Source organism: Lissotriton vulgaris, unplaced genomic scaffold (genome assembly GCF_964263255.1).
Source record: "Lissotriton vulgaris unplaced genomic scaffold, aLisVul1.2 SCAFFOLD_2103, whole genome shotgun sequence".
Classification (NCBI taxonomy): Eukaryota; Metazoa; Chordata; class Amphibia; order Caudata; family Salamandridae; genus Lissotriton; species Lissotriton vulgaris.
This window is the reverse complement of record NW_028246552.1, coordinates 187,743-207,394: the sequence shown is the minus strand read 5'-3', so window position 1 is coordinate 207,394 and position 19,652 is coordinate 187,743. Positions and strand designations below refer to the sequence as shown.

The 19,652-nt window shown below is 48.4% G+C and overlaps 1 protein-coding gene across 1 annotated transcript in view; it reads left to right on the top strand.

Annotated features, from left to right (window-relative positions):
* The window catches only part of PIK3R4 (phosphoinositide-3-kinase regulatory subunit 4), a 250,220-nt gene that overhangs the window by 51,383 nt on the left and 179,185 nt on the right, over window positions 1-19,652 (top strand). Inside the window, exons 6-7 of the mRNA XM_086949456.1 lie at window positions 12,764-12,985; window positions 14,317-14,490. Coding sequence (XP_086805582.1) covers window positions 12,764-12,985; window positions 14,317-14,490 — 396 coding nt within the window. The remainder of the gene's footprint in view (window positions 1-12,763; window positions 12,986-14,316; window positions 14,491-19,652) is intronic.

The following is a 19,652-nucleotide window of genomic DNA, read 5'->3' as shown; positions in this document are numbered from 1 at the left end:
GTGCAGTTAGATGTAAAATTGGGTTCTTCAATTTGGTCAATAGATTATGGGCAAACCCGTGCTTAAATCTGTAATTAGAAAACACAAAGGAAAAGCCTCTGTACCCCTATAATCTAACTCAAAGTATAACATCACTGACTGTTTTGAAAAAACACTCCACAGATAACTCACTGCGGTAAATGCGACTCCCATGCCTGGATCATGGAGAGCGCGGGTGGGCCGGTGTGCATCCCTTAAATAAGCCGGCAGCGCGTGCACCCGCAGCAGCTCAATGCTAGCAGGGCACAGGAGGACCGCGAGGAGACCTTTTCAAAGAAACGGAAAACAGACTACAATGTTGGTTGCCTTAGGCGGCACCTGATTACTGGCAAAATTAAAACCTGAATGTTCAAGTATCATAAGAATGACATAGTCTCCTAGCTAGAGTTTGGACGAGTGTTCTGTCATCTCTTAGGGAATAACCTCGGTGGGTTGTGCTTCCTATCTAATTAATGCAAGAGTCTACGTAAATAGGGGTTCATGAGTCAGAAAAAGTGTTCATCCTGATTTATGGTTTGATTGACAATCTCATGAGACGTGCTGGGCCTTGGGTATCACTAGGTAATTCAGGGCCCGAGATTGCAACCAGGCATTAAGCCACGTTGGTAACAATAATGTAGTCCATGTAATAGTCACATGCATAACATAGATAGCAGACAGTGCTTAAATCACAGTAGTTTAGTCCATACAGTATTCACAAGGAGAACATACAGTATACAATCATTTAGATGTAGGTTGGATTGGGTTCATCTGTGATCAACCTGTAGAGGGGTAGAGTGCAACAACACCACAAACATGTTCTAATTACAATGTGGTAACTCTCTCTAGAGTGCATTAAAAGAGACATGCTAACTGAGCATAACTAGCATCATGTTCATTCAAACCATCTTGGATAGTATCAAAACGAGTCATCTATTTGCTTTCTCTCAGGTTAAGAATTGAACCAATATTGCCTCCCCTTGGGCCTAAGGCTACTTTTTCAAGGATAACCCACTTTAAATCCTCGGGTGTGTGGTTAGCTGTTTGCAGTGCTCAACCAGTGGTGCTCCTTGGACGTCACACCTTACTCTGCTGCAATGTTGCAGGATGCGTGCTTTAATCTTTTGTTGGGTTTGTCCTATGTAAGCTAGTCCACAAGGACATGTGATGCAGCAGATTACGCAACTGGTATTGTAGTTTGTGAATGATTTGAGGTCTATTCTATGGTGTCTGTATGTAAACTGTTTAGTTTGTATGGTAGTTTGACAGGCCTTGCACTGTCCGCATCTGAAATGGCTCACTGTCACAGGCAGGTTCCACATAGTTTGCAATGTAGGTGATTCAGGGGAGTCCAGGAATGAACAGACCACATGGTCTCCAACGCTTTTTGCCTTTTTGAAGGAATGCATAGGGGGAGTGTGTTGGCCAATGTCATCAGCAATCAAAGCCCAATGTTTATCGATGATCTTACGAATGGCGTTACTCTGCGTGCAATAGGTAGTTACACAAATTATCCTCTCCAGACTCTCATCTTTCTTCTCCTGTGTCGTGAGGAGTACTTCTCGAGGGCTATACCATGCCCGCTTCTGAGCTCTTTTGATGAGTCGTCATGGATAGCATCTGTCCAGGAGTCTTGCGCTCAGATCTTCAGATTCCTTAAAGTAGTCACCTCTCCTCGTACAGTTGCGGCGTATTCGCAAGAATTGGCCTACAGGTAGGTTATCCCTCAGGCCCCGGGGTGGTGGCTATTGTATCGCAGTAAAGAATTTCATTTGGCTGGTTTTGGATACAGGGTAGTGGAGAGCTTGCTGTCTTCATGGAAGATGGTGATATCAAGGAAGTCCACTTTGTTGTTGTCCGACTGAAGTGTGAACTGAATGTCCAGGCTCTGCTGGTTCAACCAGCGATGGAATGAATCCAAATAATCTTTTGTGCTTGTCCACAACATGAGCACATCGTCAATGTAGCATCGCCACCATGTGACGTGATCTCGATAGGGATTGTTTCTGCTTAGAACATGTTTCTGTTCGAAATCATCCATGTAAATGATGGCCAGGTCCGGCGCAAAGGCTGCCCCCATCGCGACGCCCTTGGTCTGAAGGTAGAAACCACTTTGAAAGATGAAAAAGTCCTTCGTCATGGCAATGGTCAAGAGTGCAATGATGAATTCTGTGGGAACAGCCATGAATGACGTTCAGGGCCTCTGTCTGCAGGATGCTGGTATACAGAGAGACTATATCACACGTAACTAGCAATCGATCTCCAGTGTCAAACTGCAATCCAACCACTAGTTTGATTGTCTGGACAGTGTCTCGTTGGACTGAGGAACCTGACACCCCAAAGACCCTCTGCACCTGGACGCATTTTCCCTAGGACCAAAGTCTCCCCCCAACAATGCAAGAACCAAAGCCACCCATTGGTTTCACTGGATTGATCTCTCAGTCCCCTTCTGCAGCCTTTTTCTACCTCAACCATTCTCCATAGGAAAACATTGGGCACCTGACTCTGTTTGGCACCTCTGCATCGAGTGCCGTTGGTGGTGTTGTGCTGTCTTAAACCTTGCACACCCCTCACCTTGACTCCTGGAGAAGGGTCCCGTAAGTCGCTGACAAGAACTGGTTAACTGCATCTGATTTTCCTCCTATAGGTTAACATTGCAGAACTCAGAAATTGCACTAGGTCGACTTTTTGAACTGAAAATAATTCATATTTAAAAACATACTTACCTGAAGGATTTTCTTCCGATGCCTAAACATATATAAAGATACTTGCTATTTTTATAAATTGGTGTGGATCTCCTTCTTCAGTCGTGTGTCTCGTTATTTGAAAATTGTGTGTATTTTCAGATCTCTTGCACGCCTCTGTGTTAAGCCTAAGGCTGTTTGACCACACTACCAATAACAGAGCACCGTGGGATTGCTATAGCAAGCTCCCTGTCCACTCCTAATGGAACCCCTGGACTCTTTACACAATATATAATTTTGATATATCCTATAAAGTGCCTGCTTCCACCAGCACATATGTGAAAAAACAAAAAAAGAATACTCTTTTGTATAGTATATGAATATGTTACCACACATCCAGTTAGGGCTTGAATATTACCTAATCTACCAATTTATATCGTCATGTGAATAGGTTTCCATAGAGTATTTGGAGACTTCAGCATTTGTCCAAATTGCAGTATCCACACCACATCCCTCTGTTCCACTTTGATCTAATGTTCATACTTTGACATTCAAAAATGTGTCTATGCCCCACTGACTGAATTCATACCAATTAGACATTTTCACAAAATTTAAAGCATGTTTCCCTGTTGCTCACAGACCAATATGCACCAGTGGAGCATGCCAACAATGGTGCATGTGCCTGTCATACACGGCCCAACATATTCCGTTCAAATGCACATCAATACTATATTCCATATTTAGTGCATACATGCAGACACCTGCACATGTGTATACTGTACCAAATACATTCCGACTGAATACATATTTGTATGAGATTCCAGGATACACATTTGTAAATGTTCATCAAATTCAGTCTCTGTTCTGCTGCTTCCCATGCATCGAGTGCACCCATAAAACATGGACTTTGAGCAAATGCATTGTGATTCACTTTTGGAAATGAGCCCCCCCTAATTAAATTCAGCTGACGGTGTCTGATTTAACATTCATACTAGAGTTTAACACTCACACATACATTCTCTTCATAGAATTGAACTCCAATACCAATTTTTAACTTGTGCCGAATACCCATCCTTGCATTGTAGCTTTCATATCACTGAAACCACGCAAATACAAGTCATTTTAATTTTAGACTCCTGTGCTTGTGACCGTGATAGCAAATCAAATACAGCTCACCACTCACTCCCTTGTGTACACCTCTACCTCTCTGAGAATATGGTGCATTCCTCATAGTTTTCCTCCTAGGTATCACAGAAGACAGCTGACCTGTCCTACCCAAGCTATCCAGGTAGATTGTGATGTGGCCAAGTCCACAAATCTTGGTGGCTTGGACTCGATATTGAGGGGGCTGCCACTCTGGGAACAACAAGTATCAGTACCTGGAAACAAGAAAAGGGTAGTATTGGACCCAATAAACAAAATTCCAATTTTTAATCTTTTATATACACCATTAGACAAAGCCACCACCAATTTATTGCAAGCTATAGGTCTGTCTTAAGTCTCTAATGCAAATGTCAACAAATTTGAATTGTTTCAGGACAGTTTTTCTTTTCTCAGGAAAGTGTCGTTAGAAATGTTTTTTGTAATACAAAGACAGGCCAGACAATTGAGTTTAATGCCTCTGGCCCCTCATCTCCTTCACATTGCAGCCTTCCTTTAGAACAACTTGGCCCAGAAGTAGCCATTTTTGAGAGGGTGATGTTGAATAAACTGAGTCTACCAGATTCACCCCTAAACCATTGGCTAACTTAGTGAAGGATGAACGTGCAGCTTTGAATGTTTTATCTCACAACAAGAAAGACACAGTTAAAAATAGTGACAAAGGCGGGGGAATTATGCTCATGGACACAGACCATTATGTGAACAAGACGAAGTCAATGTTGAGCAATATGGAACGTTATAACAGCATCATGAGTTAGCCTACTAGCGGAGTGTCTAAAAAGATACAACGTTTAACCATACAAGCCCTCAGTGAGGGGCTCATGTGTACTAATGACTTTGAATTTCTGAATGTTAATAATCCTCACATTTGGGGTGGCTAAGGTCCATAAAACTCAACAGAATCCCCCTTTGCGGCCTGTTGTCACCACGATAGGGACAGTCCTTATCAAAATATGTCAACTCCTTTCTCTGCTCCATAGTACCTTGCATTAAAACCTATTTCAATACACTAGACCCATGATAACATCAGTAGAGGGCTTGGCCTACACTGAACGTAATGAGTTTCTAGTTACACTAGATAGTAAGGCATTATATAGTATCATTTAGTAAGATCTCAAGTCTAGGAAACAGCACACAGTTAAAAGCCGATTTGCTCTGTGATGGGGGCTAGACCGCTTTGAAAGGAACCGACATCAGCGGGCAGGAGGGGTGCCCCATTTCTGGAGCAGAATGGCATCAGTATATAGCTGCGCTGTGCCACTTACTGGAGTGCAGAGGTAGTGCTCAAAAGTTCCCAAATCCAGGCTGAGGCCCGGGAAACATTTCAAAGGTGAGGAATCTCTAGTTACGAGTCCCTACCAGAAAGAGCGTTAACACAGGTAAGTCATTTGTTCTTTACAGAGCTGTATGAACACACACAGTCACGTTTTTGTGTGATGCTAAGGCAGCAATTCTGCCTTTGTAGTTAAGTTTGACCAAACACTTCTCCTAGCAAAGCTTTTTTTGCATGGCAGAGGACTGTGCTCCAATTTGACCAATTTCCACCACATGTAGCAGATGAATAAATTCAGGCAGGGTAACTGGAATTATTTGTCTGGGCTGGACAAAAGATTTCAGCAACACTTAATCATTCAGCTAGAAAAGGTACTTTATGCTTCATAAAAAAGCACAAATTGTGGCAGTTTGACTTACTTATTTGAATTGAGCACTATTGGGAAGAAGGTTGCACCCCATTAAAATTAGTTTAGCACCTTAGTTGAGCAATCAGCAACTGAAAGTTGATCATTTCACCTTTGCAAAGGGTCTTTTATTTAGCAGCAACAAGTGTGACAGTGTTATTAGTAACTTTTGATCCGTTTGAGCTAGAAACTTTTTTTTCTTTCTAAAATCTTCAAATTATGCTGCAGATGGAGGATTGTATGGCAGTTGCAGCAAATTCATAATTATTGGAAAATACAGAAAACAGCTGCTGTGAGTAATTCAAAGAAAGGTGAATGAAAATCCACAAAATTTGTAACGCCTGGCATACATTGGTGTCTTTTTACACATTTAGTGATTTTTTTTGTCCATCCATTTTCTTGAAAGAAACAGTCATTTTTTTTGTTTATACTTTCACTGGTGAACTTTCATACTTTTTGGCATTGTGTTGTAGACACAAATGCCCCCATCTACCATAACTAAACCTAGCTGACGGCTTTTAGTGAATGTGTAGTATTTATGGGAACTGTCAATCAAAACTAATGCTGTAGTCCTGAATATTGAGTAATTGAGGTCAAAATGTTAAACACACAAGTAAAATTGTTTGCTTTTGTTTTTTTTTTTTTTGTTTGTTTTTTTTTTTTTTGGTGTAAAAACTTTTATTGATATTCATCATCCATTTTATAACAAGACAATTACACAGTAATCATGACAGGAGAGAAGAACAGAATGTCCCGTATTTATACACAGCTAATTAGCCGACAACCCTCCGGTCCGGCAGCATAGGATGAGGATGATGTGGCAGACCATAAGGATGGAAACATCGGAGTCATGAAGTTTTACTTTTTTAAAGTGCATTTTTGTTATTTGTTCCATTTATAAAACATCAGAAAACAAACCAAACAAAGTGGCTCAATAGTAGTGCTTAGATACGAAGCAATACAGAACAGAAGACGCTAGTAGAACACACCGACCCCCTACCCCAGGCCTACCCCCTCCACCCCCCGCAGAACGTGAGCAAAAGTTCCAATTATACGAGTACAGTTCTAGTCCTGCCCCGTAGTAACCCACAGGTTAATCAAGCATCCCCTCCTCATCTTCCGAGTCTTCGTCTTCAGCCTCCTGGAGCGGGTCGCACAGATCCCCTCTATATCTATTCCAGGCCTCCCACACCCTGTTCCATTTCTTTGGGTTCGCTCTCAGTTTGTAGACAGTTCGTTCAGTTAACATCAATTTGTCCATGTTTTGACACCATAGCGACAAAGTAGGTAGCTCAGCCACCCCCCACCTCTGTGCCATATCACGCTTAGCCATCATTGTTCCAATTGTAACCCACTGTTGTTGTCTGAGGTTAAGGTCAGTGCCCTCCCAAACATTCAGGAGACAGAGGCGCGGTTCGGGCGTGAGGGAGGTGCCAAGGGCCTGGGAAATCGTGCGCATGACCTGCTGCCAGTACCGGGCAATGAGAGGGCAGTCCCACAACGTGTGCAGTAGTGTGCCATCCCCCCCACATCCCCTAAGACAACAAGGGGAGTCAGCCCTGTGCATTTTGTGTAGGGTGGTCCTCGTGTAGTATGTTCTGTGTAGTATTTTCAGTTGTATGAGTCTGAACCTGGCCGAAACCCCAGCCTCTCTCGGGGATGCCACAGCAGCGTTCCAGTCCGTTTCATCCATAGCACCCAACTCATCCTCCCATTTTCCTCGCAGTGTCTGTAGGGGGTCAGGGAGATTGTTTAGTAATTTACGGTAGGTGAGTGAGGTGGCTCTTGTTTGCATGTAATCCGTGAGGAGCCGGTCTTCTAGGGGCGAGGATTCCGGGATTGTGGTTCCCGGCTCCAACACCGCCAGGAGAGCGTGCCTGATTTGGATGTATCTATACGTTTCCGTGGGGCCCAGCGCATATTGTTGTTGGAGTTGCTCGAAGGGTACCACCCCAGTGGACGTCCAGAGATCCCCCACTGTAGAGATGCCTATATTGTCCCATTGGGTGAACCCTCTACTGGTCCTCAGGCAGCCCAGTTTTTTAGTATCCCAAAGCGGGGTAAGCTTCGTGATGACTCCCTTCCACTGTAGCTTGGTGAGTGCCCTGTACCTTAGAGTAATTGTGTGTTTAGTGGGGCCAATCAGGTTCTTGAGGAGGCTAGGGTTATAGAGGGGGGCCAGGAGAGTCCGTGTTCCTAGTTGGGCCCTGTCCGCCATGTATGCCGGGTCAGTGTGCGATGCATGGATCCATTGGTTAAGTACCTTAAGTTGGGATGCCCAATAATAAAGCTGTATGTTTGGTAGCGCAATTCCACCATCGTACCAGCCGCGGTTGAGTTTGAGGTGAGCTATCCTCGGGGGACGCCCACCCCAAAGTAGAGTGGTAACAATCGCGGTAATTTTCTGCAAGTAGGAGGGCGGAATCACGACAGGCGTATTTTCAAAGATATATAGGAGGCGCGGGAGCGCCATCATTTTAAACAGCGCAGCGCGGCCTAAGAGTGTGAGCGGCAGGGACGACCAGTGCCGCACGTCTGCCTTCAAACGGAGGAGGGGGGGCGCCAGGTTTCGATTGGTGAAGACGGTCTTATCGTTAGTGACATGGATACCCAAATATTTGAAGGAAACATCTGTCACCACCAACGGACAGTGTTCCGGGAGGATTGGTCGAGGGCCCTTCAGTACATAAAGGACCGATTTCGTCCAGTTAATTGTGTAACCAGAGGCCGCACCGTGTTTGTCACAAAGCGCCAATAGAATCGGGACACTCAGTTCGGGTGCTGATACGTACACCAGCATATCATCCGCATACAATGATATTCTATCTTCCCAGGTCTCCGTCCACTTGATGCCCTTCAACAGTGGTGTCGTTCTGAGGATGATCGCGAGGGGTTCAAGGACCAGTGCGAATAGCAATGGGGATAAGGGGCAGCCCTGGCGGGTCCCACGCGCCAAAGAGATCGCACGGGAGATATGGCCATTGGCCGCTACATGAGCTACTGGACCTGTGTAGAGCAGTCGGATCCAGGATAGGAACTTCGGACCGAAGCCCATCCGGTGCAGGACTGCGAACAGGTACTGCCACTCCACCATATCGAAGGCCATCCTGGCGTCCAGCGACAAGATGGCTGCTGGCTCTGTCAAGGAGTGCGCACGTGCCAACGCGCCGTGCACTCTACGGAGATTTAATGCTGTACTCCTGTGAAGCATAAAGCCGGATTGGTCCGGGTGGATCAGCTGGCCTAGGTGTGGGGTCAATCTATTAGCAATCACCTTCGCCAGGATCTTCGCCTCTGCATTGATTAGCGAGATCGGGCGATAGGATGCACAACATTCTGGAGGTTTTTCAGGTTTTGGGATAGCTACTATCGTTGCCAGGCGCTGATCCAAGGGCAGCGTTCCGGATTCACGACAGTTCTCGAACATGGCCAGTAGTGGTGGGCCCAGTGTGTCGGACATCGTTTGGAACCATTCGATTGGAATCCCGTTCGGGCCCACCGCTCTGCCCGTGTGCAGTGCGCCTATCGCCATACGGAGTTCCTCTACCGTGAGATCCGCTTCCAACTCGGTTTGCGCCTCCGGCGTTAGCACCTCCACCTCAATCTCTTGGAGTGCCAGTTCCGCCTGTTCCGACGTGACCACCACTTCTGGGGTGTACACCGTTTGGAAGTGGTCTGCCAGGAGGTCAACTATCTTGGGAGGGTGCGTGTGAAATGTCCCCGTGTGGTCTTGTAACTGCAGGATATGCCTGCCTCCATCCCGCTTTTTGTCCAACCAAGCCAGCAGCTTGTTGGCTTTGTCGCCTACATCATAAACTCTGCATGCCGTTGATTCAATCCGCTCTAACACCCTACGGCGGAGAAAGTCGTCATGCTTTAGTTGGCAGAGAGTCAGCGCGTGCCTGGTGGCCTCTGACGGTGTGGCCATGTGAGTCACATTTGCTTGTTCCAGTTGCAGTTCCAGTTCGACCAATTCCAGTTTTTGTTTGCGTTTATGGTCGGCTATGGTCGAAATGGCCTGGCCCCTGAGCACCGTCTTGTATGCCTCCCAGAGAATCGTCGGTGAGGACACCGACCCGGAGTTCTCCTGGAAGTAAAGTTTAGTGGCAGTTTTAAGGGATTTTCGGATCGGGGGAGTTTTAAGATAACCAGGGTAGATGGGAAAGAGACGTGTGCGGGCCGTGGCAGAGCAGGACAGTGTAGCGATCAGGGGAGAGTGATCTGAAATACCCCGTGGTGCGATGTGTATTTTGTCAAAAGTGAGTTTACCGCCCCCCAATGTGAGAAAGTAGTCTATGCGCGACAGGCAAGCATGAGTGGAGGAGTAGTATGAATAGTGACGATCGTTAGGGTGAAGCTGTCTCCAAATGTCTATCAGACCCTGTGCCTCCAGGAAGTCCCTGAATTTCGTTGGGCCAGTAGGGAGGGGGCGAGCCTGGAACCTGTCCATATCAGAATCAGCCAATGCATTGAAAACTCCGCCCACTAACAAATCCCCTTCCGGGAGTTCCAGAAGAAATTTACCCAGGTCCGGAAGTGCCGACGAATGTAGCGCCGGCGGGATGTACGCAGACACCACGTTGATGGGCACGCCCTCCCATTGTCCACACACCGCCGCGAAGCGGCCATGTTGATCTGTTTTTGTGGAGTGGTGAATGAATCGTGACGTCCTCTTTACCCATACTCCCGTTCCCCGGGATCCCGAAGTAAAGTCCGAGTGTATTAGCATGCGGTACCCTCTCCTATCCAGGGCTTTGGTGGCAACCCCCATTAAGTGTGTCTCTTGGAGGAGGGCGATATCACAGTTCAGTCTCTTAATACATTGTAGGACCAGCCCTCTCTTCACTTTATCTCCCAACCCCCGCACATTCCAGGAGACTACCCGAAGAGGCGGCACCGCCCCCATCCCAGTGTCATGCGTTACTACAGCAGGTCGTGGGGGATCCGCCATATTGTGATCAAGCGTGCAGTTGAGTGTCCTAGAGGGCGGGACGGAGTCATAGCAGATAGGAAATTCCCCAAGCCAGTGTAACTAAGCGTGTGTGTGTACCGATATAATGATCGAGGAGCAGAGGCAATATACCCGGTGTCAGGAATACGGTCAAGTGTGAACACTAGCAGTTTCAAAACAAGAAGTTGAGCCAAACATTTCAAACTAAACAACCAACACAACCCCCCCACTCCCAACAACCCCACCCTCCCTGCTTCCCTGCTACACGGACTCCAAACTGCCCGCCACCCCAATTTAGCAGAGTGCTTCGTCCCACCCCAAAGAAAACACACAGTTACTTGCTCGTTGGGGGTGAGGAGCGCTCCGGAATCAGCGGCCCCTCATACCCTCCACGGAGGCCCTCGGCCCAGTGTCCTTGACGGTTCCAGCCACAGTTCCAAACTTCTACAGCATAGTCATGTGTTCAGGGGTCCACCTCCAGACTCAAAGCTGCCTCATCTCGTATCGGAGAACTCCTGCCACTGTTCGTACCCACGGCCCCTGCAGCGGTGCAGTCAGAGTGAGGCGAGCCGGTCTTAGTCCGCCCAGGGCGACGAGAGTGAGAAGCAGGACGCCAGCCGTCCAGCCAGTCTCGCGCAGTGCTTGGGTCGTCAAAAAACCATGTCCTGTTTTCCGCCACCACCCGAAGCCTGGCTGGGAAGATCATAGAATATGGGAGTTCTCGTTTCCTAAGTTCTTTCTTAATGTCCAAGAATGTTTTCCGCCGCCTGGCCACTTCCGCCGTGTAGTCCGGGAAGAAAGCCACCGTAGAGTTGAGGATTTTCACCGGCGGCGAGACACGTGCCGCCTGCAGGATGATGTCCCGGTCACGGTAGTTAAACAGTCTCGCTAGGATCGGCCGCGGCGTGGCCCCTGGTATCGGTTGACCTCCCGGGACTCTATGGGCTCGCTCCACAGAAAAGAAGGCCGACAGGCCTTTAGGTTGAAGATGAGTCTTAATGAGTTCCTCCACGTAGAGATCCGTAGCCCTCACACCTTCAGACTCCGGAACGCCAAGAATGCGTACATTGTTCCGCCTGGAGCGGCCCTCCTGGTCGTCGAGCTTGTCCTTAAGGAGCTTGTTTTCCGCCATGACCGCTTCCATGGCCGTCTGCAGTTCCGAGACATCCTCCACCAGCGACTTCGTGACGAGCTCCAGAGAGCCTACCTTTTCCGCCATTTTGTGAAAGTCAGCGCGGATAAGGGTGATTTCTGTCGATATACAGCCCACCGTTGCTTGGACCTGTGTGAGAGCCTTCATGACATCGTCCAGCGTCGCCTTCTTCGGTCCCCCAGACTCGCCTGGTTTCACGGGGGGGGTTCTTCCCTCCGCCGGAGGGGAAGCGGTCCTGTCGTTGGTGAAACGGTCAATACGAGTCTGGGTTGTGCCGCCTTTCACACCTTTCCCGGCCATCGTTCGGTCACGGAGGGAATACAGTTCGTCGGTCCGGTGGGGTATCAGGTAAACGAGTAGTTACCACGCTGCTCTCAGTGCCGGACGGAAAGGACCTCCGTCGCTAAAAGTGAGACTCCTGTACGGTCTGCCGGGCAAAGTTCGGATGATAGTTTCGGTAGTTTGCGGCCACCCTTCCAAGGAGTCGTCGCTGGAGATAGCGAGTCGAATGACGCAGGGCAGGACCGCTACTGGGCGTGGGTCTCCTGCACCGACCACTTCCTGTCGGTGGCAGCCAGGCAGGCTGCACTTCCGGTCGGTCTCAGCTAGCACTTGAGGGTCCGGAGGTGGGCCTATGCTCCGGTCGATTCAACTTTCGACGATAACTCCGTCATTCAATGTTCGATTTTCGTCTGGAGACCTGCCGCCAGTCCCGCCCGGTCCCGGGCGTTCGGTGCTGCCGTTGGAGGTAACAAATATTCACGGATTAACGTGCGGATAGATGGAGAGGTCGCTTCCCCGCCAGAGCTAGTCCTCTATGCTGCCGCCATGTTCGGCCGCCAGCCACGCCCCCCCCTTGTTTGCTTTTGTTGGTAATATTCCTGCTTTCTGATTTGATTAGCCAAATGATTGTTTCTAAATAGTTATCCACATTACAGTTCATATCAATTTATTAATCCTTATAATTGTGGATCAGATTTGTAAGTTCATGCCCAGTGACATGTAAGCAATCCTTCAGAAACTGAAAAATGCACAGTATACTGTACTCTTATTCATACAGGCATACAAAACTGCAATGCACGACTCTTCATTTCTCCCATGTATATCTTTTTTTCAGAGTTGCAGGCCCTTCACGAAATGGTCCAGCAGAAAGTGGTGACATTGCTTAGTGACCCAGAAAATATTGTTAAGCAAACCCTCATGGAGAATGGCATAACGCGCTTGTGCGTATTCTTTGGGCGTCAAAAGGCCAATGATGTACTCCTATCCCACATGATCACATTCCTTAATGATAAGAATGACTGGCATCTCCGTGGAGCCTTTTTTGACAGCATTGTTGGTAGGTGCCTGGTCTTCCATGAATAAAATGAAGTGGAATGATCTTGTATTTTCCTTTTTATTTAGGGATCCATGTCCTACTAATTACAATGGAAATGATGAAAGAATAAAATCTGCAAGTTAAAAAATCGGTCAAACTTGTAAAAAATCAAATAGAGCTGAGATCAGGAAAAAGTGTGCTTTTCTTCTGATTCAGAGCTTTTCAGTCACCCATGGAGCACTGCGCGCCGAAGGATAGCGTAGGACCTGGAAAAAATGAAAGACAATAGGAGCCAAACTTGAAAGATACTAAGCTGCTTGCATCATATCTCCCACGTGTGAGTTAGTAGAACCATCAAAGGAAGAAGAGAGTAATAAACTCTTAAAAACATTGGGCTTTATTTTGAGCTTGAAGGTGCAAGACATTCGCCATAAAGTGCTAAATGTCATGTTCATTGTATTTAGTGATTGATATCCAAGGCACTCTAAATATGGTGGCCAGGCTATCCACAACTTTAAGCCTGCTACATTTTATATTGGTTCTACAGCCCTAACATAAACCGGAGGAAAGCATATTGGGATATCAGCTAGACTCCTCTAGATGGCTTAGTTAAATTAGGACACATAGGACAATCAAAGGAACTGTTTGCTCTCACAAGACTTAGCAGAATCTTTTCTTCCTTTGGTGTAAATTCTAACCAGATGCTTCAGACAGTCTACTTTTTAAGAAATGAATTCCAGGCTCGTGAGAGTGATTGATGTCTAATGGATTGTTTCTCAGGTGTTTAGTGGTGGGCGAATGGCAGTGACTTGTGTTTTAACTCTGGCTGTACATGTAAGTGCTCTTACCTTTAAATACATCAAGATCACAGACTTTTTCTCAACCCATCAATTATCCACAGACTGGACCCTCATGGAAACTAAATGTTATTTGGGTTTTGGTGTCCTCTTTTATAACAATCCAGATATGTAGCGACATATCTCATAGGAAGCGACCTTTTGTAAAATAGTTTCTTGCTAAGCGTGAACCTGAAGGTAGTGGCCAAAAACTATAAATAAGATACCAGCTCTATTGTTATGTACTATGTGTTGGATTACCAGGCCATCAGATAACCAGACTGAAATAATAGTCATAGAGTACATTTCTCTTCTATGTAGAGATATCCGAAACGTTATGTAATTTTATCTTGATCCCGACCATTAGTTGATTGAAGTAGACAATCATGTTAACTACCCCTGGTTAGTGAACTGTCCCTTTTGCAGCATAAACATCTTTTTTTATAGTCCAGTCATGTGGGCGTCTAGATCTTCTGCAGTAAAACTTCTTTGGTTTATCCCTTTATCTTCTTGCAGGCGTTGCAGCTTATGTTGGCTGGCAGAGCTCCTCGATTCTGAAGCCACTGCTTCAGCAAGGCCTAAGTGATGCTGAAGAATTTGTGATTTTCAAAGCTCTGAATGCCCTTACCTGCATGTGTCAGCTCGGGCTTTTACAGAAACCACACATCTATGAATTTTCAAATGATATTGGTAAGTTTTTAAGCCAGGGGTTCTGTGAAACATGTTAGTGTCAAGCTTTGGAAAAATATCTAGTGACTTACATCAACAATCAAAAGGCAGTGCCTGTGATAGCCACCAGATAAATTATCTATTTTCAATCGTTCAGTTTTGGTGCAAGAGAAAGTCTGTGAAAATGATGACATGTAATTTGTATGGTTCAGTGGCAACAGCAAGCAAACACTGTGGCTTTATTAACTATTACTTCACAGTAAAATTGTGTGAAAGTGAATAAAAGTAATTTATTAAGCACAAATAGCTACCCTGTAAGGCATTTTGGTGCTATTTAGAATACACTTAGAGAGTATAGTATGTGTAAAAATATCTGGAAAGTTTTTTATGAGACTAGTGGAGCATTTTTGATATGGCTAAAAGTAAGGTTCTTCAAATGTTTCTAGTATTACTCTTGTTAGATGTGATTGGACTACATTTCAGCTGAGGCTGAGTGATTACTGCCAAGTATTACTCTTCACAAGCATTGCAGTGCCTGGAAACTAAGCAAGTTAATTGCCTGAGCTAGATGGCTGGGAAAGTAGTGAGGAAGGGCTGGGTGGGTTGGCATATAAGGGCAGACATTAGAGTGCAGGAGAAGAATCTCACAATTGAATGCATTCTCTAAAAAAAAAGGAGCAAGATGGAAGAGACATAAACATGTAGTACAGGACGGGGGAAGGTGGAAAATTACACAGAAGGAAACAAAACCATGGGCCGGTTGGCCTTGGCTTGAAGCAAACACAAAAGAGAATCAAATCATTTTCAAAATGAAATAGATGTTCGTACAAACCTGGGGTCAATCAATCAATCACTGCATTTCTAGAGCGCGCTACATACCCGTGAGGGTCTCAAGGCGCTGGGGGGGAGGTGGAGGCACTACTGAACGAAGAGCCAGGTCTTGAGAAGTCTTCAGAAGGCAAGCAGGTCCTGCGTCTGTCGTAGGCTGGTAGGGAGAGCGTTCCAGGTCTTGGCGGAAAGGTAGGAGAAGGATCTGCGGCCAGCGGTGGTTTTCCGGATTCGAGGAACCGTGGCGAGGGCGAGGTTGGCTGAGCGGAGGCTTCGGGTGAGGGTGTGGAACCTGAGACGGTTGTTGAGGTATGTAGGTCCGGTGTTGTGTAGTGCTTTGTGTGGGTGGATGAGGAGCTTGAAGGTGATCCTCTTGTTGACGGGTAGCCAGTCAAGGCTTCTCAGGTGGGGTGTGATGTGGCTGCGTCGGGGGACGTCGAGGATCAGTCGTGCCGAGGCATTCTGGATACGTTGTAGTCGTCTCAGGAGCTTGGTTGTTGTTCCTGAGTTGAGGGCGTTCCCGTAGTCGAGTCTGCTGGTGATGAGGGCCTGGGTGACGGTTTTTCTCGTGTCGGGAGGGATCCATTTGAACATCCTGCGAAGCATTCGGAGGGTGTTGAAGCAGGACGCGGAGACGGCGTTGACTTGCCTCGTCATGGAGAGGGTGGAGTCGAGGATGACCCCCAGGTTGCGTGCATGGTCTCTGGGTTCCGGGGCTGTGTCTAGCGATGTGGGCCACCAAGAGTCGTCCCAGGCTGATGGGGTGGGTCCGAGAATGAGGACCTCCGTCTTGTCTGAATTCAGCTTCAGTCTGCTGTCCTTCATCCAGTCGGCTACGGCCTTCATTCCTCTGTGGAGGTTGGCTTTGGCGGTGTGGGGGTCTTCGGTGAGGGATATTATCAGCTGGGTGTCATCGGCGTAGGAGATGATGTTGAGGTTATGTTGTCGTGCGACTTGGCGAGCGGTGCCATGTAGATATTGAACAGCGTCGGGCTGAGGGAGGATCCCTGCGGGTCGCCACAGATGATCTCGGTGGTTTTCGAGAGGAAGGGAGGGAGGCGGACGCTCTGGGTTCTGCCAGAGAGAAAGGAAGTGGTCCGGGCCAGGGCCTTCTCTTCCAGCGTCATGGAGGCGAGCTGATAGGGTGCCGTGGAAGACTGTGTCAAAGGCTGCTGATAGGTCCAGGATGATGAGGGCGGCTGTTTCTCCTTTGTCCATCAGGATCCTGATGTCGTCAGAGGCGGCGATGAGGGCGGTCTCGGTGCTGTGGTTGCTGCGGAAACCGGATAGGGAGGGGTCCAGGATGTAGTTGTCTTCGAGGTAGCGGGTTAGCTGTTTGTTGGCAATCTTCTCTGTCACTTTTGCCGGGAACGGTGAGCAGGGAGATGGGCCGGAAGGTCTTGAGGTCCTTGGGGTCTGCCTTGGTCTTCTTCAGAAGGGCGTTGATCTCAGTGTTCTTCCAGCTTTCCGGGAAGGTTGCTATGTCGAAGGAACTGTTGATTGTTTTCCGGAGGTGGGGCGCGATGGTTGTGCTGGCTTTGTTGAAGACGTGGTGAGGGCAGGGGTCAGATGGGGATCCGGAGTGGATGGAGTTCATGGTTTTGATGGTGTCTTTGTCGCTGACGTTGGACCAGGCGGTCAGGCGACTGGTGCGGGTGGTGGTCGCAGGGGTGGTGGACTCTGTGTTGGGTGCGGGGGTGTCGGAGTTGAAGCTGTCGTGGATGTCAGTGATCTTGCGGTGAAAGAAGGTGGCCAGGGAGTCGCACAGGTCTTGTGATGGTGGGATGTCTTTGGTGTTGGAGCTGGGTTGTAGAGTTCTTTCACGATGCTGAAGAGCTCTTTGGTGTTGTGTGCATTGTTGCCTAAGCGGTCCATGAAGGCGGTCCTCTTGGCGGTCCTGATGAGTTGGTGGTGTCTGCGGGTGGCGTTCTTGTGGGCTGTTTGGCTGTCTGGTGTTCGGTCGTGGAGCCTGAACCAGGCGGCTTTCTTGTTGGTGGGGTTGGTTGTGGAGGTCTTGAGAGGGGCGAGGGTGTTGGCGCAGTCGTTGATCCACTGTTTGAGGTTGGTTACAGCGGTGTCTGGGTCGGTGGGGTCGGCGGGTGGTTTCAGGGCGAGGGTGGTAGTCAGTTGGTCCTTGGTGCGGTGGTGTGTGGTGGGTTTCCTGAAGGTGAAGTGGACCCAGTGGGGTTCGGTGGTGTGGTTGAAGGAGACATGGGGGCTTGTGGAGAAGATGGGGCCCAGCGGGTGTCCAGCGGCGTGGGTGGGTGTCGTCACGAGCTGTTTGAGTCCGAGGTTGGCGAGGTTGGCGATCAGGGCGGTGGAGTTGGCGTCGTTGTTGTTCTCGAGGTGGAAGTTCAAGTCCCCGAGGAGGATGTAGTCCGTGGAGGCGAGGGCGTGGCTGCTGACGAGGTCGGCGATGGTGTCGCTGAACTGTGGTCGTTGTCCGGGTGGTCTGTAGACGAGTGTTCCTCTGAGGGTGGTGTTGGGGTCGGTGTGGATCTGGAAGTGCATGTGCTCCGCGGTGTGAGGGTGTCGTCTGTGTTGGTCGAAACTCTGAGGGTGTCCTTGTGGATGATGGCGATTCCTCCTCCCACTCCGTTGGTGCGGTCTCTGCGGGAGATCTTGTAGCCCTGTGGGATGGCTATGGCAATGTCTGGTGCTGAGGTTGCGTTCAGCCAGGTCTCCGTCAGGAAGGCGACATCGGGGGCGGTAAAGTCTAGGAGGTCCCAGTGTTCGATGGCGTGTTTGCAAGTGGAGCGAGTGTTGAGGAAGATGCAGCGGAGGCGGTTGGGTTCTCTGGTTGGTAGTTTGGTGGGCTGGATGCTGGTGAATCTGCAGTTCCGGCAGGCGAAGGGCCCTTGGGTGTGCTTCGGGGTGGCCCGGCAGCAGGGGTGGTCTCGTTCGGTGTTGAGTGCGTGGAGGGTGCTGGAGTCGTAGTGCAGTCTGGCGTTGTTGGGGGCGCGGAGTCCAGGGGGCCTGGCGCTGGGCGCGGTCCAATCGAGGACGGGCGCAGATGGGCTTGCGCGCGCCAGCGGCGCGGCCTCCATTTGAGGGTCAGAGGGAGGGAGGGAGGAGCAGCTGGGAGGCGGGAGCGGGGCGGCGAATGGGGAACCAGGGGTGCGGGCTGCAGGGGACGCAGCGGCGGGAGAAGGCGACAGGGCACACAGGGAAGGGCAAAAACAGGCAAATGCAGGCAATACAAAGGGCACAGAAATTACAGACAAAAGACCAAAACGACGAGCAAAAAGCAGGCAAATACAGGCAATACAGAGGGCACAGAAATTACAGACAAAAGAGCATAAACAAGCAACAATGCTAAAAAATGCGGGGGACACCCGGTACGAACCGGGGGACAGCGAGGCACAGCGAGTGGCAGCAGCAGCGGGGGTAGCCACACAGGAGGACCGTGTGGTGGCTGAGGGGGCGACCTACATGGTTACAGGGTCAAGGGTCGCTCCCCCTACCACAGCGTGGCCTCCATATGAGGGTCAGAGGGAGGGAGGACAAAAGAGCAAAACGAGCAAAAAGCAGGCAAATACAGGCAATACAGAGGGTACAGAAATTACAGACAAAAGAGCAAAACGAACAAAAAGCAGGCAAATACAGGCAATACAGAGGGCACAGAAATTACAGACAAAAGAGCATAAACAAGCAACGATGCTGAAAAATGCGGGGGACACCCGGTACGAACTGGTTTACTATTCTTAACTCTGCAATTACATATCATATAGATCATCCAGGTACATTATTATGGAGTTAGGTATAAAAAATCTAAACATACCTGTTTGGATTCTTGTCTTCAATATTTTCGGTGTTCATAATCTTGAGGCAGAGCACCTGAGCAAGCTATCATCCGGGTTTCATGAGTGGGAGCCGTAGCAGAGCATGCACCTGGTCTCATTATTTTGCCAGGTGTGGGAACGTGTACCTATTTATGTTATCGGCCAATAACAGATGCCCTTTTTTGCTCCCTGGAAGGAGCCAGTGCTCTATGAAAATGCCCTGAGCCTGGATTGGTCCTTTGTTTTTCATTAGGTATTCTCCCATCCTCCTAATACAGTGGATTATTTGTAAAATAAGACCGCACAGTGCTCATGCCATTCTAATCACCCCAGATTAAGTTTGTGACCTCTGGATCGCCTGCAGTTTAGTAGTGAGTCCCCATCACGCCTCACTGTACAGCACACTCTATCGTTACAATGTGGATTCTATACGCTGTACCCAAGCACGGTCTTGTTAAATTTTTTAGTCCAGAACTTATGAGGCTATCGTTGACGGCATATGATTTACCCACAGAGTACCTTGATGTCCTTCTACATGTTAAAGCCCTTTCACAAGAAGTATGCATTCTAGCA